Below are 23680 nucleotides of genomic sequence, written 5' to 3' on the forward strand. Positions count from 1 at the left end.
GCTTGCCGTGCGGCGGGGCGTGGCGCGGCGCGGCGCGGCGCGCTGAGGTCAGCGGCGAGCGGGCGCCGTCACAAAAGGAAGTGGCGGTGGCGGCGGCGGCGGCCGTCAGCGCGGGGAGGGGCGGGGGCCCGCGGGGCAGCGCGGCGGCGGCGGCGGCGGGGGGCAGCGGCAGCAGCAGCGGCGGCGGCGGCGGGAGCGCGGGGCGGCGGCGGGGCGGCGGGGGCCGCGCCGCGCCATGGCCCAGCAGCAGATGAGCAGCTCGCAGAAGGCGCTGATGCTGGAGCTGAAGTCGCTGCAGGAGGAGCCGGTGGAGGGCTTCCGCATCACCCTGGTCGACGAGTCCGACCTCTACAACTGGGAGGTGGCGATCTTCGGGCCCCCCAACACCCTCTACGAGGGCGGGTACTTCAAGGTACGGCCTTCCCCCCGCCCCGCCGACGGACCGGGCCTCCCGCCGCCGCGGTGGTCCCGGGGAGCCGCCGCTGGGGCCTGCGCACGCCCCCACCCCCCCCGCTCCGCCTGCCGAGCCCCTTTGTCGGGCTCGGGGGGGCCCCGGTGGGGCGGCGGGCCCGCGGCCGCTGTCAGCCCCTCCACCCCCCCCCCCCCCCCGCCCCCCGCGGGAGGGGGTCGGGGCCTGCCGGAGGGGGGAGGGCAGGGAGGCCCGGCGCCCGGAGGTGGTGCCGCGCCAGCTGCCCTTCCCCTCCCGCCGCCCGGCGGCGGGGGGACGGGGACGGTCTGCGGGGCAGTCTGGCTGGGGCCCGCGGGACCTCTCCTCCCCTCTCCGTCGGGATGCGCTCTGGGGAGAGGGGGCCGTGCCACAACCGCCTCTGTCATGTTATTGTTCTGTTTTAACCCCAAAGAAAGGCAGGTTCTTCGTGGCAGGGTGCAAATTCTTCCCTTCCACCCCAAGTGGCTCTGGACTGTGTATATTTATTTCAAAGTAAGGGGCTTCCCAACCATCCCTCGGCAGCTTCACTCGTCGCGCGGGAGCATCCTGTGTAGGATGACTAATTCAGGAGAAGGGCTGTGTTTCCCTCAGAACTTCATGGGCTTCAGGACTGTTTTTCACGATTATTCCCCCCCCCCCCCCCCCCGTTTCCCTTTTCTTCCTCTCCAAACTTTTAGAGGGCAGCCTTCAAAGGGCTACGGCAACACTTAATTGGTGGAGGTAGATAAATGCTTTCAATTCCTCTCTCAACCTTTCTGTTGATCCAAAAGAACTTTTGCGGTCGTTATTTCCCCTCTTGCAAATATAGTAAGCAAGAAATCTGGCACTGCCGTCCCAGAAAGGAACTGAAGAGAGCAGGCTTAAATTCTCAAAACAGCTGGAGGAGGAATTGCATGTTTTTCTTAAAAGGAGCAATTAAAAAACCTTGGTGCCTGCAGAAGATATGTTGCATTGGGCATAACCCTTTGCACTTGATGTCCGCTTGGTCTCTGGCAAAATATTATCCCCTTCAGCTCGCTTCTCCCAGGAGTCACCATTTTAGTAGTGGCTCCCGCGTCTCCCATTTCATGCCCTTTGGCTTCTGTCAAACTGAAAAAATTTTTGGATGATGTCTTTGCTTGGCTAACGTGCATCTTCGGTGCCTCTTGGCCTCTCTGGGTCAAGGTTTAAGAGCTTTGTTCCACAAAACCAAAATAACCTGTAGCTTGGGGAATAACAGATTTGAGTCACGTTCAGTTTGGCCTCATTGTTTTGAAGGAAGGGAAGGCTTTGGCACAAGGCTTGCCTTTTGTAATGAGTTGGCTGGCTTACTCATGTAGGTGTGATAGGTATATTCTTAGACTCACCTCCATTATTACTTATTCAGGAAGTCACTCTAGTCTTTGGTTGGTAACTGGGTCATTTTTACATCCAAATGGTTTGGCGACCTCTTCCTGCACTTACATTACTCATCCATTTTTTTCAAAAAAATCACAATGGGTCAAAATATTTTTCTTTGGTTGGGGAGCTCTCTGGACCGTATGTTTGTAATTGTTCCTGGAAAGAAGCTGAAGCAGCCTGTGAAATAGTCCAGGAATGTGTGTTAACAAGTATAGATTTAGGCAAGGTTGCCAGCTGCCTTGCCTCGGTATTAGGAATGTGATATCTTTTTTGGTATTTGATGTCTTTGAACTGTTGTGCCTTTCTTCTAAATTCTTCTGACCGATCCTGTGATACTTATTTTGAGAGTGGGAGACCAGGATTTCATGATGCCTTCATCCCTCCACAGGGGGGTGGGGATTTCCTTCAAGCAGCATTGCTGAAGTCTGCCATATGTCATTTTTGTCTCATTATTCCTCTGTGAGGAGCTGTGCATGGTGGTTTTTGTTTTGGTAGCGTTTGATTTTTGGTTATGCATCCTAAATTCTCAGCCACTGGAAAAAGTGGTCTTAGATCCTCATTCTGTCCCTAGGGAAAAGGAATCCTGTTGTCCTGAGAAGTGATGTTCTTGTCTTTCTTTGTATTGGGCCTTCAGGCAAACCTTTAGATGTGTAAGACTTGGCTTCCTGAATCGTTTAGAGATAAGATTAGTACCTAAACTTTATTTGGTGGGATGACTTCTGTGGTACATTCATAGTATATGCAAGGTGATCACTAGTTCAGATCAGGGTCTGATTTATTTTTCAGGTTTCTTGGCTTGATGAAATATCTAGCTTCATCTTGTTTTGTCTTTTTAGTTTCCTAAGATTAGGTAAGCAGGATTAGAAATATGCAGTTACAGGATGTAACTTTTTTTAAACTTTGTGGCAATGAGAGTTTGGGAATTTTCTTCCACTTGAGGTGTGGTTTGAGGGTAGGAACTGGAGGGAAAGTACAAAGGCTTCTAGTTAAGCTCAAGTATAAATATTTTGAGGAAAACATGTGTTTAATGTGACCTTAATAAAGAAAGTGTTAGTGATGGTTGATTGGGAATACACAGGCTTGATTTGTGCTCTTGGAGCTCTTGGAGCTGGTAACATCAGCTTTTGGCACCTTGTTTATTCTTGGAGAAATACAACCTTTCACTCTGGGCTGTTGAACTAGCTGAATAAACTGAAATGAGGAAAGTGCTCTCTTTGCACCTCCTTGACAGGAGCTACTGCTGTTAAAAGTTGGTTCAACAGTTCTACAGGTTCTGGTTTCAGTTGCTAATCCTGTAACTCCAGCGTTTGATAAATTGAAGCAGAAAACATGTCCCCCTGAATGTTTGTTTAAATGGTAGGTTATCAATACCTTAGTGCTGGCTATAATAAAGTCAGGGACTTCTTAAAAATTCAAGCACAGCATCTAAGCATATTTTATCAAATAATATCGCGTGCTCAGATCTGCTGCAGTACTTCGTAGGTTAGGACCTCCTGGATAGATGGAAAGGGCAGCAGCCTTCAGAAGCAACCACTTCGTGAAGAACAGCTTGTGCCAGTGAGGGACAGGAGCAGTCCTGAACCACAAGCCCCGCTATATGGTCAGCTGAAGGTGCACATCTGCAGTGGAGGTTATATCAACCTTTGCCTTATCTAGTGACTTTACATAGCTATGCAGTATGACCGGGAATGATGTTTTAGGCAACCCTTTGCTTAAGTTCCAGATTACCACCCTCAAGGAAGGAGCTGAGCTATTCCATGTGCTGGTTACCTCTCATTCCTTGCTGGCCAGACAAAAGTAGCTCAGGGTCAGTGATGTTAAGCCCTCCAAAGAGGTCCAGTGATAAGAGCAAATGTCTGTCCCTCAGACAGACAGCAAGAAGTGTCTGGTTTGACTAAAGTTTCTGGCAGAATCACTTGTGTTGGGCTACAGGTATTTGATTGCAACAGGTGAACTTGACTTTTGGTCCCTGGCTCATTCAGGGTTTGTTTAAGGGTGAAAGGTGGGTAGTCCTTGTGTGTCTAAGATGTTGACCAGCTCACAGCTGATTCAGTTATTGAGATTTTTTGAGTGACAAAGGGAAGATTTTTCTCAGAATGAAACGCTTCATGACTAGGTCATAGATAGTGCCAGTGCTTCTTTCTTAGGTCAGCTGGGAAAGGACATGGTGTGATAAGACAGGTCTTTAGATCAGACTCCACTGGGCTATATGGTAGTTCTGAATTGCTCTGGAAATGATGGGAATGTGTTTTTTCTGGTTTTGCAGGCAGTGCCTGAGCAGTAGAGAACCAGATTGTGCTGTAATCTGCAGAACTGTTTGTGAGCAGTTCATCGATGCCGCCTTTATGCCATAGGCATCTTCTGTTCAGCCGAGAGGGTTTTTTGCTACATGGCAGGAGAAATTCTTCACCTTTAATTTTGGTAGCCGATACTTAAATGGGGACCACCACAACAAAGGTTATTAAGCTGTAATCTGGTGATGATAGGTGCTAGTTGGGATAGATTTCAATGGCTGAGGGTTGTGCATGGTGAAACCTTCACCGTCTGAGTTGACCATTGATCGGTCTCTCTGTCTGCCTTGAAATCCAGTGTCTTTCTTTGATGCTTGGCCCTCAGAGCCTGGAGGCTGATAAACCTCTGCCCAATGCTTTGGTCAAGCGATGTTTTTGGGATACTTGCAGTACTATTAGAAGGTGTTTCCTGATGGCTTACTCAAAGCTCTGTGTGCTTGGTGCAGTGCACCTTAGTGTCACAGCTTTTGATTGTTTTTAAAAAGGAATTCTTCTAATTTTTATAGTTGAATGGTATTCTTGTGCTGGGAGACACAGCTTGTGCTTGTGCTTCCTTTCAGGGAAGGTGCAAGTGAGAAATTATACAAATAGAAACTTCATTATTAAACACACAGTGCTGCCCAGAAGCATGGTTTGACCAAGTATGCTGTGTCAAGAAGCATGTTTAATGTAGAGCAAGAGTCAATATTAAAAGCTCCTTCAGAGCTGATTTAGGCTGGGTAGATGAAAATTAATACACCTAACATGAAACAAGAAAAATTAACTGCATTGTTAGAGTTGCTATTTGATAGTTCTTAAGGCAATTTATTTCATAAGGTATTTTTGCCTCTTGAAGGAGCAAGTCTTGACACAGAAGTTGGAGGGGGGAAAAAACCCAAGCATTATGATTAGTTTTCTCAAGTAATTCAGGGGCTAAATACTTGTCAAGGCATTGTTTTCCTTGCTTTTTGTAACTCATTAACCGTGTGCTGTTTAGAGTTCTGTATTGTTGGATCTCAGCTTCTTCCAAGTGATTTGTTTTGATTTCAGAGCGATTTGCAATATGTGGGAATAATTTTTTTTTCAGAGCAGGAGATCGATATGGAACTTACTTATGGATAACTGATGGCAGGAACGAGCACCATGTTTAAAAGTTTGGTATTGTAGGCTTCCAATACCTACGACTTCCCAGAAAGCTTAAAATTAAGTAAGTAGAGGTTTCTTAAGCACTTAACTGTTCTACCAGTTATATAATTCAAACTCCACAAAAAATATTCCTTGGTGCCAAGGAAAAAATGTGTGGTACTGTCAGCACAAAAGCTGCTTTCTGTAGGCCTCTGTGTTACAAGGTGCTACAGAGCTTCCCTCTCAGTGTACTTAATCTTCTGTTTTTGTTGCCTTTAGGTATCGATGCTAATAAGCAGAGGTTTGATGCAGCAAAAGGGATGTGGAACTGCAGGTGAATAGAGCTTGAGTTGCTTGCTCCGGGTCTGAAGAGCTCCTGTTCAGAGCAGGCTATTTCCAAAGCAAAAGAGACACTAAGCTGTTTGCAGGAAGGGAGGCAAGAAACTTCTGATGTTGGTTCACTGATCATGAGCACAGTTACGATCTCTAACTCTCAGGCCTGGGGAATACCTGGTTGACCCTCACTCTGCTGATGCATATCGTTTTTTGGATGGCTACCTCTGTGGGCTTCACAGAACCCCCAGACAACTCACCCAGCCTGTAGCCTGTTTTGGACAGCAGACTATCCTCAGGAGGACATGGGCAAGCTAATGATGGTAGCCAGCCCCCAGTCATTTCCCTAGGGCTCCTCTGATCCAGGTAGGGTTATTGTGTATGCTAAGAAGCACAGATAGTGATTTCCAGTTCTGATACTGCCTGAAAATACAAGATCGTGTGCAATTGGGTCCTGTTGTGTGGCAAGAGGAGAGCTGTAGTGCAGCCCACCACTGTCGTTAGAATAAAAATGGAAAGGCTTCCATTTGGAAAGATTGAGCACTGTCGGTTTGCATAATTTTTCCATTGTTTGGCTCTATTTCCATGAGTTTGCACAGAATGATCCTTGGATAAGGTAAAATACAACACGAATTTTTTCTTTCTTGAATAATAGTGCAAAGAACTGCATCTCTTGAAATTTCTTGCCTGTCTGTTCAAGAGGTAGTAACTAAAAGCATGCAGATAGCTTTAGATCTGGTTCATATTACAGGAATTAGTGGAAGTTTTTTACTCTGTGGTGTTAGAAGGGTGTTCTCTTTAATTTTTTTATGCAAATCCTTAAGATCTCCAGTTGCAGTGACGTTATGCCAGTGTCTGAGTGTGGGATCACATCTGTAACTTGTCAAAAGCTCAAACATGTTTTTACCTCACTGTTTCTGAAGTCATGCTTACATTGCCTGCTATCTTACATAGTGATATATTCACACTGAGTATCTTCTCTTTAATAGCACTTTAGGTCTACTGCATGATGCTCATTTTGCATCTAGAGGGTAGGAAATGCCAGGAAAAAAAATGCTTGCAGAAACTTAACTCTGATTTTTGACACGCAGTTTGGCTGTGTAGTTTATGGCCATCGTCAGGTGTTCATAGTAATTAATAGTATGGACTAAACAGTGGAGATTTTATGTTGAACTTAAGTGTAACTGAGTTGAAGTTGGAAATGTAACAGTTACAGATGAGCTGCAGCGTGGATGGACTAGAGGTTATGTGACTCATAAGGTAGCAGGTCCTCTTATAATTTGGGCTGTGCGTGATGAGATGTGTGTGTACACATGTGCACAAAATTAGCCTGCTATTTCCAGAGTGCTACTTCATTTTTAAAACCTTAGTGTTTTATCCAGCATTATGAGTTAGAGGAATTGCAGTTAATCTTACTAAGCTTTTGTGGTAGCGTCTTACTGAGAATGTCTCATCTCACCAGGCCAGTTTAATAGTAATAACTTTGGCATTGTGTACCCTCCCCTGAAGCTAGTAGTCAATGCGCCAAATCAGTTGATTGCCTATCTCCACACTTTCTGAAATATTTAAAAATGCATAAATATTTGCCCAAAGTTTCTCCTACAAATAGGAGAAAAATGATAAAGCTACTGAATTGGGGTGCATGGAGGATATTTGGGAATCTTGCTTGACTTGAAGAAATGTGACCTTAAGACTTCCTGGAAGTTTGTGGGTTTTTTTATTTGAGGCTATCACCTGGAGAACAAGGGGAACATAAAGGGGCTGTCTTAAGTGGGTGATACTTTGAGATATCATAGTATTTATGATTAACAAAGAGAGGGCTGCCTGGCAGTCAGGCTGTGTCTTACTCCTTAAGGTTTTAGTACTAAAAGCATGACATGATGTGTTCCCGCTGGTCTGTTTGGTCATCTTAAAATTACACAAGTAATTTAGAAATTCAGGTAAAGGGCTTTTGCTTGGGAGGTGATACTTAAATTGATAGCAGTAGGGACATGTTTGCAATGGCTATGTGACTCTTCCCCAAGTTATGTATCCTAGTTAAAGTATTTAAAACATATGTTTTAATGTTCATTGTGGCAAAATATTTGGAGGGGTTAAGATGCAAAAACCTTTGCGAGAGTATTGGAACAGTGTAAGGACCAGTGTTTAGTTGTGCCACTTGGGTCAATTCTTGTGTGATACACTTGTCCATTGTGCAAAAATTCTTGTTTTTAAATTAATCCTTAGACATCTCTGCAACTAGAAACCTTTTGCTGTCAGACCTAGGCAAAGGCTGAAATAACATTCTCTTTTGCAGCACCCTCTTTGGCCTTATCAAAACAAAAGCTATGCAATGGAGTAGCTTTGACTTACAATACATTCTGTGAAGACGCATTTGTTCTTGCATAAAGTCTGCTCGTATAAGCTTCTAATTCATGGATGTAAACTACACTGGTGTGCAAGTGTTTGCTTATCTTGGCTAGAATAACTGTCTCTAAAAGACTCACCTTTATTAAAAGAATGGGCTTCTTACAATGTATTGAAGAAAACTGAATTTCATCTCAGTGCTCCCGATTACTTCTCTTGCAGAATAGTAACCGTACCCACACTTAGTAGCTGAATGCCTTTCAGTGGTGCATTAAGCAGTATAACTTGAGAGGCTAATGTCTCTTCTGCACCTTTTAAGTGTCTTGCAGCTATTATCTAAATCCCACCTAATTTGTCATTCATGTAACAAAATGCCCATGCCCAAATGTTTCAGATGAAGGTGCATGGCATTTTTTGGTTAAGATGGAAGGAAAAGGCCTTGTCTGTTCTTAAGGATATGCCACTTCAGTGGGATCTCTGCCTAACCTAATTTTTTTTTTTTTGTTTTGCCCATGTTACTCAAAATGCTACGCAAAAAAGGCACTGAGGCTCAACTCTTGTTGAAAACTTTGTGTTCAAATTCAGTGGGCGATGGTAACGTTTCTTCTCTTGTATAATTCTGTAAGTGTCAAGTGGCTGTTTCTTGATACAACCACAGTCATGTTTAAACAATTCTCTGTAGAGGACCTGTTGTCACTTCTTTTTTTGAAAGAACTTCTAAATGAAACTAGGCATTTTATATTGCTGTATGATCTCCATTGGAGCATATAAAAATGAAAGTTTTGAGACCAACATATGGAATGATTTCCAGTGTCTGCCAGAAACCGGAAAGCTTATGTGCTTCAAAATTTGACTAATATGCTTTCTGTGAAATTTAACTGATTTTTTTCTTTTTTTTTTCCTGCTGGTAGCAGTCTTTCGTTTGTGTGGAAGAAGCTTGGCTGCCTTTGGCCTGAAATACAGCAATAGTGGCACTACTGGGGGAAGCTGGATAGGTAGGGTAGACTTCACTGAGGCTGTGAACATTTGGGCTTTTACATTGTGGAATCAGCTGGATTATTTTTGAAAATTAGTTAATACTGAAGTTTGTTTTGACCCTCTGAGGTTTATGGGCAGACTCATCAGGAGCTAAAGACCAGCCTTGGCAGGGTCTTTGTGGCATGTCACTCTGGAGATCTATTTTAAATGGCAATAATAGCCGAGTTCATGGCCTTGAACTCATATCGTCCATGGCTGTTCTTCAGTTGGAAAGAGATCATAGTTGTATTGGCTGCTACTAAGGAGGGATGGGGTAAGAAGGCTGCTGGTCTTGGCCACTTTCTTCTGGATGTTATGGAAAAAGTCTGGCTTCTAGTGCTGTTAGAGGTGATAGTCTGATTTCACTGATTCAAAGCAGGCTGCTTTAATATTCAACTTGAACAAATCATTGTTAATTTTCATCCAATTTGCAGGCTTATCCCATAACTACTAAGTATTTAGCTGCTCAGTTTTGTTCATGTCTCTGGTGTGAGTGATATGCTTATGCTTGAGCTCTTCAACCAGGGACCATATTTTGCCTGTAAGGGACAATTAAGTAACATGGGCAATCAACAAAAGCCGTGAAAAGCCATGCTGCTTAATGGTAATGTCCATGGACACCACAGCTACGCTGGCTGCTCTAAGTATGTGCTGCCTACCTTAGCCAGAGAGCTGCCTGCTGGGAGTTGTAGGCATGTTGTTAAGTGGTGGATGAGGTCAGGTTGGGGTAAGCGTTGTGAGGAACCATCCCAAAGCATGGCATTGCTTGTTCCCAAGCCTCATGGGGGTGCAATGAAATGTCACATGGGGATATCTTCAGCACATGCACCATACTTGAGATTTTGCCAGCTGTCCAGGTAATGCTGCTGTGGGGTCAGCTCTGTGCAATGGTAGAGGCATGGAGGATGGCTCTAGTATTCTTGGCCACAAAAGACCTGTTATTGTGATGCTACCAGGCCTCTTCATCTGTCGTGGTCTCTGGGAATCCAAGCCCGTCTCAGGTGTCTCCCTTTTCCTTCATCTTTCTTCCAGTACTGGACTGACTGTACTTTGGGGCATGACTGAGGGCTGACATAAGGTCACCATGTGTGACCTGATGAGAGCTCCTGGTGTCTCAGCCTTGTTCTCTTTCATCTTCCGCTCTGCAGCTATCAGCTTTGCAGAGCATGTGGATGACTTTCACCTATTTCCAAGAGAACTGCAAAGTATTTTTGACCTGCCTACTTCTAATATGGCTAGTTTCTGCTATTAAAACAAAAGTAAGCTTGCTGGTGATGCTAGGCAGAGCCTGTGAGTTGTACTTCAGCAAATCTAGTGAAGCTCTGGTTGGAGGTTAGTGGACAGAAAGAAACTCTTCAGGTGTTGGCATCTGCATCAGTTCTGTTGTATCTTTAACTCTTGCATGCACCAGTTTATCTGGGATCTCCTAGCTGTTTTGTTCAGCGTGCTGGGGGTATAAGTAAGTTTTGGGGCTTTTCTTCCCTTCTCTTGTTAAGTGTAGAACAGTGACTTCTGTACTGTAGAAAGCATAGATACAGTATGTTTCCTGGAACCAACTCTGTATAAATAATGGTTTTTGCATTGTTGTCATCTAAATTCTATTCTAACTCTCTTTCTATTAAAAAATTACTATGAAGGAGGTGTTTATGGTAGATGAACATGATGATGGCACTGGGAAGGAGATTCCCTATTCTCGGAAGGGACTTCGGTTTGTTAGACTACTTTTATGTGATACATGACTTGTGCAACTGTAATAATGCAGAAACACTGAGGATGACAAAATTTAGGCTGAGCCTAAAGCCTACTATTAACGCTTGGTTGGTGTGTTGAATTTGGGTCTTAATTTGCAGATTAGTAACTAGATGATATCAACTTGAAATAAGAAGGTTACGGGAAATCAGCATCTTGAAGAAAGGTTTGTGACTGTTACTAGATGCTTTTGTGGCCAACCAAACATTGTCTTCTGCTAGGTAGCAGCCAACAAGCTTTCTTCAGTATGTGTTTAGTTGAGCTTTTTTGGTAAAGCTGTTAAATATTGCTGTGTCACATTTACTCGGAACGTGAATTGCTATGAACTGATGTTAGACTGGGTGAAAGGGATGCACAATCCAGAATTCATCATCTGTTAGGCCCTTTGTGTGGGTGAAGTGTGGCGCTTGTTGAGAATAGTCTGTGGATGCTACACAAACAGGATGAGAGCGCCAATGCAATGCATTGTACTAGATCCGTTGGTGACTGTAAGAAGTGCTCATCTGAAGGACACAGGGCTAGGATTGGAAGAGTCATGTGGAAGTATGGGGGCTTTGTACAGCTTTGAATGTAAGGTAGGGCCAATATCTTGACAACAGTAAGAGGCAGTATAGTTCAGTGAACAGGATAGGGACTAAAAGTCTTCTATCTGTAATGGGTTTGTATTCATGATCCTGGATAAATTAACATTTTTATGTAAAATGGGTATATCTTATAATAGCATGGTTGACTAAATCTGTAGGTAGAAAGCATTTTGCTTTTTATAAATAGCACATGAGAAAGCTTTCTTCCAAAACAAATTCAACTTGTATGTTTACAAGTACAGTACTTAAATTTGGAATAGCTGAAGAAAATCAAGTGAATAGCTTTCAGGCTGCTTAAGCACAAAGCAAAGAGATTTTTGGAATAAGAACTTCTGCTTATTCCTGGTTTTTAAAAATAAAAACCTGAGCAGTTTCCTGAAGCGCCCCAGCACGGATCCTGATGTACTGACAAGTCACACTCCTCTGCACAGACTTTGTCCGTGAGGCAGCTGCAGCAGTTCTCTAAGAGCAAAAAATAAAGCTGGGGTTGTGTAACTTAACCTGGGGGAGGAGGGGGACATTCTTGGTGTTGAAGAGAAAGCCATCAAGTCAAGGCCTGGGTATGTAGGCTTGCTGGGGGAGACGTATGCTATGCAGGCTTCACAAATAATTCTCAGAAAGAGTGTATCAGGGAGAATCTGGGTAAACTTCTCATTGGAGGAGGCAAAGCTATGTCTTGGCTGCCTTGTTGTTTGAAATGTCAGAGGGATCTGCACTGATTTCAGAGCTACCCAGCTTTTTTACCTTCCACCTCTGGGATTTCTTTCTTGTACTGTCTTAATTGCTCCAGCTCCTTGTGCCCTTCTACTACAGCCACCCCAGGTCTTCTCTCCTCTGCTTTGAAGAATAGGTTCAAAATAAAGCCTCTCAGCATAGCGAAACCCGCATGCGGGATTTGATGTCAAGTGTAGAAGTGTGAAATGGCTCGCAGCTCTGTAGCACAGCCAGGGAAACAGCCTGGCATAGCCCTTTGTGGAGCTGGCATGTTTGCAGGGCAAGATTTGGTTCTAGTAAGTTAAGATGAGGTTTAAAGTATATTACTGACATGCCTCTGAGTTCTGTTGTGCTTGTCACCCAAAGTGCAATTACCCAGGCTATGCCACAACACTGAGCTTAAAACACATGGGCAGAAAGCCAAATTCTACACTTAGCAAGCACTTTAAATAGAAAACTCCAGCACAACTGACCTGCAGGTACCTTTCCTTTTATAAGGAAAGCTGCTGTTTCTAACTGCCAGAGGCTTCTTTGCTTTAATTATAAATGCATTGATAAATGCCGTTGTGTAATGCTTATTTGGTAAAATAATGTTTGGTCACAGCTTAATGTGATTGCCATGTAGAGTTTGAGTGTCAGGCGGAATATAAAGTCTTTTCCTGCTCTAGTTTTGTTAACCTTGTATTAATAGGTACGGTGAAAGGAATACTCGGGGCTTTCTCCAATGACACTGTGTCAACCATGGCAAACAACCAAGGTTCTCAGTACTAAACTGTTGAGATAATTTTGTAGTGTTTAAGTATGTCTGCATTGCAGCAATGCCACATTCGACCTGTCTCAAGCACAGTAGTGGTCTGGTAGCGACAGCATGATACTTAACACCAGTTGTGAATTGACCCAGCTTACAAGTTGGTTTTGCAGCCCATGCTTAATCCCACGTTGCCATGGTTAGACTGCTACCAGTATCCGTGCTAACGTATGCAAAGCTAGTACAGTTGCAGCTGTAAATCTGTGTGTAAGTCACAGCAGCAAGGGCCATGAAGACATAAACTTGTGAAGCTGCTCTTGTATGGCTTCAAATGCTGATGGTACGAAGACACTGGTAGCTTTGTTGGTAGTAGAACTTAGCCAAACCTGGCTTAACTGTTTCTGTTGGCTTATCCTGTATTTTATAAGATGTAAACTCTGATCAAAGCTCTTGTTGTAATTGAAGTTGTGGTGCCTTCTTTTTTGGGTCTAACACAGATGGACTGGGGGAAGGGGAATGCAGTGCAGGGTCTTATTTCCCTACTTATACTGTTGTGAAACTCTAGAAACTGTATGATAACTTCTGAGGACTTAGCTGCTTGCAGAGCTCAGCTGAATGGGCCACCAGGTTTCACGGCTGCCACAGCAGGAGTGTCTGACAGCTTAAGACTCACTTAGTTAAAACGTGCATATAACTATGGGGATTATCCACTTACTAATTTCTTTGTGGAAGTTCTGTGATTTTTTTAAAAAAACACCTATATGGGCATGCATTTCAAGGCCTAGCTGAGTTTGATAAGTATTACAAGAAATATTGAGTCACTCTCTGCTTCTCTTGGTAGCAGAAAACATAATAGAAGGAGATGCCAGTGAGTAATTGAAAGCAACAGCATAGGTGTGCATAAACCTGGTTTGGATGTATACCCCTGTGATCGCATCTTCCCCTTCATCACCTCAGTGCCCTGGGATTTAAACTATCAGACTTCTTCCAGCTTTACAGGAAGCCTTGCTTCTGAGGGTATAATTAAAACAAATCTCTTCCTATGAAAGGAACTTGAGATTCTTAAGACACAAGATCTCAAAGGCTACTGAAGTTTTTTTTTTTTAAAAAAAAAGGGAAGAAAAAGCCAGACTTCAAAATGCCTGTTTCTGGCAGCTGATTTCCTAGAAGTCATGGTGAATGGAAGGGAGGCCCAAGATAGACGAGCTGAGGTGCTGGTGTTGAGGAAGCGGTTGTCTTGGCAACTGCAGTCACTTAAATATCTCTAGGAAAATAGCTAGCAAATGTTAAGATTGAGAAATGGCAACGGGTTGACAGAAGAACCAGGAGCAATGAGCAGCTTGAGGTTTATACAGGGAATTGATTTGACTACAATAAGAGGTTGCTGTTTTCAGTGGTGGGATTCTTGAGTGATGCAACCCTGATGGTTCTCCGCTTGTAATGACTGTGTCTGGATGCCCTCTTGTTGCACAGAGCAAGATCCCTGGGGAGAAACACTGACCTCCCAGGGTATATTCATTCCCAAAATAGTGGCAGATGAATGTGGTGTGACTTCAGGTACTACTGGAGTGCTTAATTTTGCAGTCCCAGTGTTTGATGGAGTCATACAATATTGCAGCGAAACCCAGTGCAAAATAAACCCTGCGTGCAAGCAGATACACGTATGAGAATTGTATTCCATGTAAGAGATAAATTGCAGAAGCTGCAACTGTCAGGGATAGGTTTAGGCCCTTGTGGTGCTTATCGTGGTGAGAAATTGAGACATCTTACCATGTGTGTTTGCTAATTGTGATTGCACATGCTGTTTTGTGGTTCTGTAGGTAAAACTAGTAAGTTTTAATCTTTTCCTTTTCTTATGGAGCACTTAATTCTCTTTCACGTTGGCACGAAAAGCAAACCCCAGAGAAAGCCTGACTGAATAAAACGAGCGGAGTTTGAGCCAATTGTTTCCTGCTGCCACAAGCATATTTGTAACTGCCAACTATGACAGGTATTTCTACAGGCGCTGAATCTTAAGCAGAACACCAGGTGCTCGAAGAAGTTACAGAAGACAGTGTATGCTTTCTGCCTCTCATCTAATAGCTGGTTTCTGAGCTTCTCTTTGTGTAGTAACTTGTGAAAAGTTGTGGTCAAAAGCTTCGTTCCAATGGAAGTGGAAAACTCATAAGCTACTTCTTGCTGCAAAGGGCAGTAAGTGGTGAAAACTGGTGGTAGGATCAATTTCCTATCACGTTTTTTCCTTTTTCCTAGGAAAAATCCTACCCTACGGATATAGCAACAGTCACTATATTTTTTTTTTTAACCTGCATGTTTAAAAGCTACCTGGCTGTATTGGTAGTGGTCAGAATACCAGACAGATTTGATGTTTCTGTGATGCAGATCCAGTTTGGTGCTCTGGTTATTTCATTCAAAGCTTAGACCATTTGACCAGCTATTTCTGCTTAGCCACATTTTTTAGCACAGGCAAAATCTATTCTAACTTTCTCTGCTAGCAATGTAAGCCAGTGTTACAATTAATAGTTGATTGGACTTCTGAAGCCTTGCCAAATTAGAGGGAAGTTTTCCTTGGCGAGTGACATCAGCTTCTGCAGTACTGAAATGTTAAAGTAAAAAATTGCAGTCCCTGGTGTAATGCAGATACTAATGGTAGGGTTTTTTTTATTTGCGAATAGCTTTTGCTGAAAGAGCAATGGCAAAAATACCTATTTAGGTTTTTCCCTCTTTCTGGCTTAGAAGCTTTTAACCTGTCTCACATTGCCCTCTGACCCTTCAAGGTGTTCTTACACTGAAAGTGCTAATCTCAGAGACAGGACTTCAGACTTCTTAAGGCTTCTGAAACTTCATCTGACACTGATCAACAGATTAAGGTTCACAAATCACCTCTGGAAGTACAGTGGTACATTTTCCAAATATTTCCTATCGTGGGCAAAGAATAATTAAAAAAGTGAGGGAGTATGGGGTCAAACCTGGATCACCTGATGTAAACTCTTTGAATTCTGTACTTACCGTGGGCTGCTCTGCTGTTTGGATCTGCTGTTCTTTTTTATCTGTCTACTTTCACTATTTTAACAGCTAAAAGTTCCAAAAAGGCCTGGTACAATCAAAACCACCCTCTTGTCAAAATGAAGCTTGATATAGGGAGCTTTATAAACTAGGCACATGAGTAGTCTGGGTTTTCTGAAGAGAGCATATGGTAGCTGACAGTTCAGCTGGAGATGACTTGGTAATTATAGCTCCTTTGTCTGAATGCCTCTGCCATTTCATGGGGCTAATGGCAAATTAAGCTGCTCTTTGTAGATGCAAGGAAGGCAGGCTGCTAAAAATATTTGGTTTCTGCACATCTTTAATATTCTATCAGACTTGCACTGGGCCAAAAGCTTGGAATCCAAGGTATGAGGTCAAAGTGGTTAAACTCTTCTTAAATGAGTGAGTAGTCCTATCACTGGTGACAAACCTTATTCTGAATGGAGGAGGATCTCGGCGCTCTGGTTGATCTGTTTTAGGACAGGTCAAGGCAAGCCTGTTAGAGACCTTTGGTTTTTTTCTTCTAGTTTCAGGTAGTAGCTGGTTACCAAAATCAGCAGAGAATTGCTTACCTAGGTGTTTCATTGAGATGATCTGGGTGTTTCGTTGTGATGATCTGGCTTTGAGGGTGAGTCACATCAACTTCAGTGACTCACGTTAAACTAGAATCAAGACATTTATTGCAAGCATCTGTGAATATAAATAAGCTAAAGTTTGGCCTGAGTTGCTTTTATTCCAAGATAAATGTAATACAGAGTTGAACAAGCTCAGTAGAGAAGCTTGAACCTGAGCAAGTGAAATCTAGTTTGATTTTGGTTTTTGTAGGCTGATCCTTGGTGTGATTTAGTTAACAGTTGCTAGAACAATGGGCATGGTTTCTACAGCTCTACACTAAGCAAAACAATCAGAAAGAACAATTTATCTATGATATAGTGGCTGACTCATGCCACAAGGCTTGGTATTCCTTTAATCCTTTTATAAACTGTTCTATCCTAGCTAATGTAATTGTGGATGTTCTTATTACCCATATAATGCCTAATCCCTTTTGAATTCTGCTAAACTGTTGACCTTAATGTTGCTTAGCAATAATTAGCAAAATATATGTGGTTTGTGTATTGTTTAACTCTTGATCAAACCTTTGAAATTTTGTTTGTGCTGACCTGTTACGCTTTTATGTTGGTAATACTTCCACTGCTGAATGGATACTTGCATCAGCCTAATTGCCAGCCCTGAGCTTGGATCTTTTCTTAAGCTTGTCTTCAAAGCTCTTGTGTTGTGTTCCCACTTGGCATGGCAGGCTTTTAAGAGTGCTTGATAGCCTCCTTCCCAAAGTATGGAGTATTTTGTAGGAAGCTTCACATTCACAAAGAAAACAAAGCATCCGTGTCCCTTTTTGTGCAAATTTGTGAATTGCATTGCTGGATTCCATTCTGCTACTTTCAGTTTAACCCTGCCCTCTTAACACATGGCTATGATAAAGGAGGAATGGTAATTGGTGTTGAGACATTCTGGATGTCTGATCTGGAGGTTGTTTAGCTTTGCTAGGATACTGGAGAGGTCTTCACTTTTATTTTCATTTGTTGTTCTTCATTTCTCAGGTGCATTTGTTCTAGGCAAGTTTGGTTATTCAAGGTCAAAGTTCTACTTAAAGTTAAGTAATAATACAGGTTTCTTAAATAATCCCTGCTATGCTTTTGTTGCAATATTTTTGTCCCATACAATCTTGCCTTGTAACTCTATCACAGTTTTAGAGCAATCTGTGTTAAGTAGGGTAAGGAACTAAAATTGTGCAGAGGTGCCTGAAGAGTCAACAACTTCAGTACAGAATAGTCATGTTAAGGGCCACCCCACTTATTTTAAGTGCCCAGCTTTGTAGTGGGACTTTGGTTCTGCCATCTCTTGTCCAGGGACAACTGTGCCTTCCTCAGGGCTTTGGTTTGTGCAAGAAATCTAATGTGTGGCTGTCAGCCAAAAGTACTGGCCAGCCTTGGGTTCAGTTCCTTCTTCATCTTGAAGAGACTAAGCCCGTATCTTCTGGGTTTTTTGGGTAACGTAGTCATCAGGCTGTGAGTTTATACTGAGGAATCCCTCCTTCCCCTTGTTGAAACTTTTGCCTCCTGGGCTGCATAGTAGGGTAGGGCCAAAACCGAGCCAGTGGTGAGGGAATGTGCCTCTGTAGCCTAAGGTGCTCAGCTGGAAGGAAGTATTGCTCCTGTTTATCAGCTCACGTTCCAGTGTGAAATATTTATAATCCTGACAGCTTTTTCCAAGTTCTGTGCTCTGAGCAGTCAGGCTCCTTTTGTTCTCTGGCTTGGGCTTTTGCATTCCTGTCTGGGCAGTGGCCTGATGACAAGGGGAAAGCTGGAGAGAGCTGTGCTTAATGCCCTTTAAGGTAGGGCATCCACTACAGAAGGTGGAGGATGCAAGTTAAAGTGCCTTTGGGCCAAATGCCCCAGTGCCAGCTGGCTGAATAAGGGTGTCCCAATTTAGCTTTTTTTTTTTAGGAAAATAGGACAATCGTCTGAACCGAATGCATGGTAAAAGTCATGTACAGGATTTTGGGCTCTGAGTCAGCCTCATACACATATCTGCATGTAACCTTAAGTTCAGTATTAAATTCCCAAGTTCAGTGTTCAGGACATGTTAAGGCATTTCCTTTCTTGTCAGTTCTGTTGGGCAGCTCACCAAGCACTACTGTGAAGGAACATACGGAGAATCCTGGGTTTAGACCTGGAGTTTCCCAGCGTGGGTCCCTAGTCAGTACTGGCTCCTGAGATGCACTTTGCAAGCACCAGACTTGTCATGCTCACCCATGCAATGCTTATGTCACTCCTGTTCGAGCAGTGTCCAGAAAATCAAAGGATAAGCTACTTGTAAGTAGCTATTAATTTATCTTTTCTGAAGGGTGCAGAATCCTTTTTTCCTGTTTAAACTTCTGTTCTTATCTTTTTGGAGGACGCTTCTGTTCCATATGGGGTAAGGAGGTAGCCTCAACCAGTTCCTGTTCTGTGCTCAGTGCCGAGTCACGTATTTATGGGAGAAAAATCTTTCAGTGTTAACAGGAAGATGACTTTAAAATCCATCCTTATAAACACTTTGTCATTGGCTGACTTTTTTTGCATATTCTTAGGTTTTCCCGGTGAAATTTTCTCATTAGTTTGCTGTAGTCAGTTGTCTCTTGGATGAAGCTGTGATTTTAGAGACATCATTTCACATTGGAAGCAACTTTAATGTCCTATGATAACATGTACAAGAATGTCAGATCAGTCAGTGTTTAATTTGCAAAGTAAAAATCTTGCTGTTGTGGCTTTTTGTGTTAAGCTACTCAACTGTAAGGATAATGAACTAGTGATGCTGACTTCCATGATCATTAATCTGATACTGCACTAGCTGTGTTTAAAGCTAACTGTTCACAGTAAAAAAGCAGATGAGCTATGTGTTACTTTAGATATAATTAGATATGCTGCCTTGTATGTTTATTTTGGAGATTAGAGACGAAGCATAAAACCCCCCTATGATACGGGCTGCAATGCCCAGTCCAGAAGTGATTGCACAATGAATGCGAGCTCTGCAGCACATACAGCTTAGTGCACAGTATGGGTTACCCTGCTTTGGATTTGCTGAGAAATTTTTTTTTTTTTCCCCCCCGCTGATAGGAGAATGACAGCATTTTAATCCTGATGGATGCAGCCAGTAAAATGGCCCTACAGGAAATACGGAATCTGGTGTCCACAGACATAGTTCCCTGAAAGGTTGGGCAGCCTTGCAGCAAACACGAAGGAGCTTGTGCTGTGTATGTCATTGGATACTCCTGAGGTCACTTCCCCAGCATCTGACTCCTCAATTTTTCCCTCTGAGGAAGATCGGGGCTGTTGAGCCTGAAATACTGTCCCACTTGCTGTTAATATGGGCTGTAAACAGCCACTGTGTTCAACCTTTGTATCTCTGCAGGCTGTCTGTCTTGAATAGATGACGTGACTTCGCTGAGCAACACTAAACAATAGTTAATTATGTAGATGTCTTCCAGGTATTTGTTTTGAAACACTCTGAAGCCATAAAACGTACTGGATCTTCAGCAAAGCTGCCAGTATATTTGATTCTAGCATGAAAGCCATCTTGCCAGCAGGAGAAAGTATTTTTTCCTACAAAGCCCAAATTGACTCAAAGGTGTTTTGGTTGATTGTTTTTGGTGTGGTTTTTTTTTTTTTAAAAGCACCTGGAACTGACTTCGTAGCTAGTGGTCCAGTGTTAGTTTCAGCATCTGATTCTTCTTTTTCTGCTTTCATACATTGATACTTACTTTGAATGACGCCCTGTTAGGAAGAGGCCAACTGAAAATATTGCAGAGTAACTTGAGCAGCAAACAATCTGGTACTCAAATGAGGCTAATTTCTGCATAACAAGAGTGAAGGAGCATATTTTGAAACTTGTCTCCTTTTGCAGGAGGCAGTCAGTGCTGTTGGTGTGTTTTAGGGGCAAGATACGTGTTACTGCTTGTGTAATGTCCAGTACAATGAGGCTGTGGCTTGCTAGGCGCTTGCGAACCTGCAAAGTTAACCCAGCCCACAGATGCAATAAGGGGGTTGTGGCTACTAATGAGCTGCAAAAATGATGGTTACTGTACAGCTTGTGGTATGCAAATATAAGTAAATTAGAGCTCTCTTGAAAGCCCAGCATACTCCGAAGGGTGGCAACGGGTGATTTTTCTGCTGTAATTAGGCTGTGTAAGAGCTGGCTTGTGGTGAGTGCTTGCTTCTTCCACTCTCCCGAAACGTTAAACATGGGATGTTAATGACGTGCTCCATAGAGGTACATGTGCTGCTGAAGCCATAATTTTAAAATCTACATTGTAAATCGGGTGATCACTAAGTCTGGTCAAAAATTGCTGGCTTGGCTATCTTTAGTGACCTACTTGCTTGTTTAGTGATAACTTAACTTGCTTAGATTATTTTTCCCTGCTGCCATCCCCCTGCCCTACAGCTGCCAAGATACTGCTCGGGTATTAGGATGGACAAGGAAGGAAAGCCCTGGCTATGTTTTTTCTTCCCAGAGCAGAAGAGTACTGAGAAGAGTATACGTATGCATGTGTGTATGCAGTTTTCAGATTATCAATAGATTATTAACACTTAAAACTACAATTGACAGTGTACAAAATTGTCCTGTCATGAGTTTTCTACTAGGAAAGGTATCAGGCATTTGTGCAGGATTTCAGTAGTAGGCAAAGGCTCCTGGTTGGGATTTTTTTCCTGCATATGCAATTGCACACTTACTGAAAGAACCAAGTGGCTACTTAGTCTAAGTGTGTCCTGCCTAAACTGTTGACACTTAACTCCAGAAATAAAGGTCTAAGTGGTCACTTCTTCCAAAATAAACCATTTACGTTAAAAATTAGGGACTTTCTGGCTAGTTTGTTACCTGGCTGCACAAATGGTGGTGCCAGCTATGGTGCCAGGATGGGTGGGAGGAGGAACCTCTGCTGTGACTTGTACTGGTTTGTTCTTTACTTCTTGTAAAGAATTACTTGTACTCGGCACTGGTGAGGCCGCACCTCGAATACTGTGTTCAGTTTTGGGCCCCTCACTGCAAGAAAGACATTGAGGTGCTGGAGCGTGTCCAGAGAAGGGCAACGAAGCTGGTGAAGGGTCTGGAGAACAAGTCTTATGAGGAGCAACTGAGGGAACTGGGGTTGTTTAGCCTGGAGAAAAGGAGGCTGAGGGGAGACCTCATGGCTCTCTACAACTACCTGAAAGGAGGTTGTAGCGAGGTGGGTGTTGGTCTCTTCTCCCAAGTAACTAGTGATAGAACGAGAGGAAATGGCCTCACGTTGTGCTGGGGGAGGTTTAGATTAGATACTAGGAAAAATTTCTTCCCCGCAAGGGTTGTCAAGCATTGGAACAGGCTGCCCAGGGAAGTGATTGAGTCACCATCCCTGGAGGTATTTAGAAGATGTGCAGATGTGGCACTTAGGGACATGGTTTAGTGGTGGACTTGTCAGTGCTAGGTTAACAGTTGGACTTGATCATCTCAAAGGTCTTTTCCAACCTGAATGATTCTATGGTTCTTGCTTAGGGGTTATAGTGTTTGGATACTAAGGTATTTCTTAAACTATAATACTGAGGATTTATCAGACCCATAGCTGAGTGTAAGAAGTAGGAAACAACAGTTTATGCACTTTCAGTTTTGGGGGGTTCAGATGCCAGTGACAATTAATGCTGCCCACACTGTCATTATTCATCTCGTTCTTAATCTGTTTGACATAGTAATTCTGATTGCTGCTTGTCTCCTAGTGTGACAACACATTCATTGTGGTCCTTGATTGGGACCTCCCTCCTGCTCTGTGTCCAACTGGCTAGTTGCTCTTATGGTACCTGCTAGTCCTCACTTTTTTTTAAAGGCTATAAATCTAAACAAGCTCTTGGACTGTTTTGGTATTGAGCTTCCAGTGCTTTGCCGTTTCCCTTAGCAGTTGGTACACTGCAGCTGTTTGTGCACAAGCATAACTGTACACCTGAGTGTTGTAATAGCTGCTACTTCAAATGTCTGTAGCGGTGGAGAGAAGGCATGGTGGTAGTGGGCAAGCTTGATACTGAGAAGATATGTGATGTTCTTCAAAGATGGCTGGGGAAGGAGGGCATCTTCATTAATGGAAAAATACAGACACAAATTCAGGTTTCTAGAGATATTTTGAACTTAGTTCAGTAGAAGTTTATCAGATAGCGGTGTGGAGACTTTCTATGATCATTTCTCCTGGACAACTATAACAATAAAGTTTACAAGGGTGCTGCTTTCTCTTTGCAATACCTTCTGGGAATTGAAAAATCTCTCCTCAACTGAGAAGTCGAAGCCACATCTTTAATCTCCTGTTAAAACTAGTTTCCATCTGTGTTCACCATCCAGTACTCCTTGAGCTTCCTCAGTGCTTTAATGAGTTCACTGTAACTGTGAACTGAACATTTTCTGTTAAAATGCCTCCTTGCTGTTGACAGGCTCTTCATGCTACAGCACAGTGAAGGTGACTGCATGGAAAATCAGCTTGAAAGAATCTCCAAATCTGGTTTTGGCACTAATATGTGGTTACTTCCAAACAGTTGATATTTGAATGAAACTGTCATATTTTAATTTGTTGTCCTTCCCAGTACTGATTTATGCACTAAACCACAATTGCTTATGTCTGCTCAGTCCACTGTTTTGTCCCTGATACTGCCTGGTATGTTTTAGTAAAAAACTTAAGGCAGCTGAACTTGCATTGTGTATTTTGGTGTGGAGGAACAGAGCAACAGAATAAAGGCTTTAAATATGGTTTGGTCATCCCTTGTAAATGATTATAGGCATTTGTGCGAACAGCTACTTTCAGCATCTCATCTGCATGTGCTGCTAATGTGTAGAGTGGCAGCCTGTCCCCAAAAGATGGACACCAGAGGCTCACCTGGGGTCTCTGCAGAGCATTTTGACTGAGAATACCCAGTGCAGCTTAGTACTCCTGATCTTTCATGTTAGCAGGAAGATAATTCACTGAATTTCTCAGTTAATCTTGTAAATCTTAATTTTGCCTACAGCCTTTTTTATTTTGCATTGTAACAGTTTGGTAAGTACCACTTGAACTGCATAGCACATTGAAAAATAATATTGGACTAAATACAGCCTTCTGAAAGCATCTTCTGAGAACAATCTAGGAGTCTAAATGCTGACTTCTGGAGTGTGGGTAGCTGGTTTGGTGTCTTCTCTGCATCTTTCCTGTACAGACAGGTGTCCTGGTTTTGGCTGGGATAGAGTTAATTTTCTTCATAGTAGCTGGTACGGTGCTGTAGTTTGGATTTAGGATGAGAACAAGGTTGATAACACACCGATGTTTTAGTTGTTGCTAAGTCGTGCTTACACTAGTCAAGGACTCTTCAGCTTCCCATGTTCTACTGACTGAGAAGGCTGGGGGTGCACAAGAAGC

General features: G+C 43.0%; 1 protein-coding gene across 1 annotated transcript in view; it reads left to right on the plus strand.

Moving 5' to 3' along the window:
- The first annotated feature begins 229 nt into the window (after positions 1–229).
- The window catches only part of LOC143172625 (ubiquitin-conjugating enzyme E2 R2), a 54861-nt gene continuing 31410 nt past the window's right edge, over positions 230–23680 (plus strand). Inside the window, exon 1 of the mRNA XM_076362265.1 lies at positions 230–412. Within this exon, the coding sequence (XP_076218380.1) occupies positions 236–412 (177 nt within the window). The 5' untranslated portion in view covers positions 230–235. The remainder of the gene's footprint in view (positions 413–23680) is intronic.

Source organism: Aptenodytes patagonicus, chromosome Z (genome assembly GCF_965638725.1).
Source record: "Aptenodytes patagonicus chromosome Z, bAptPat1.pri.cur, whole genome shotgun sequence".
NCBI lineage: Eukaryota > Metazoa > Chordata > Aves > Sphenisciformes > Spheniscidae > Aptenodytes > Aptenodytes patagonicus.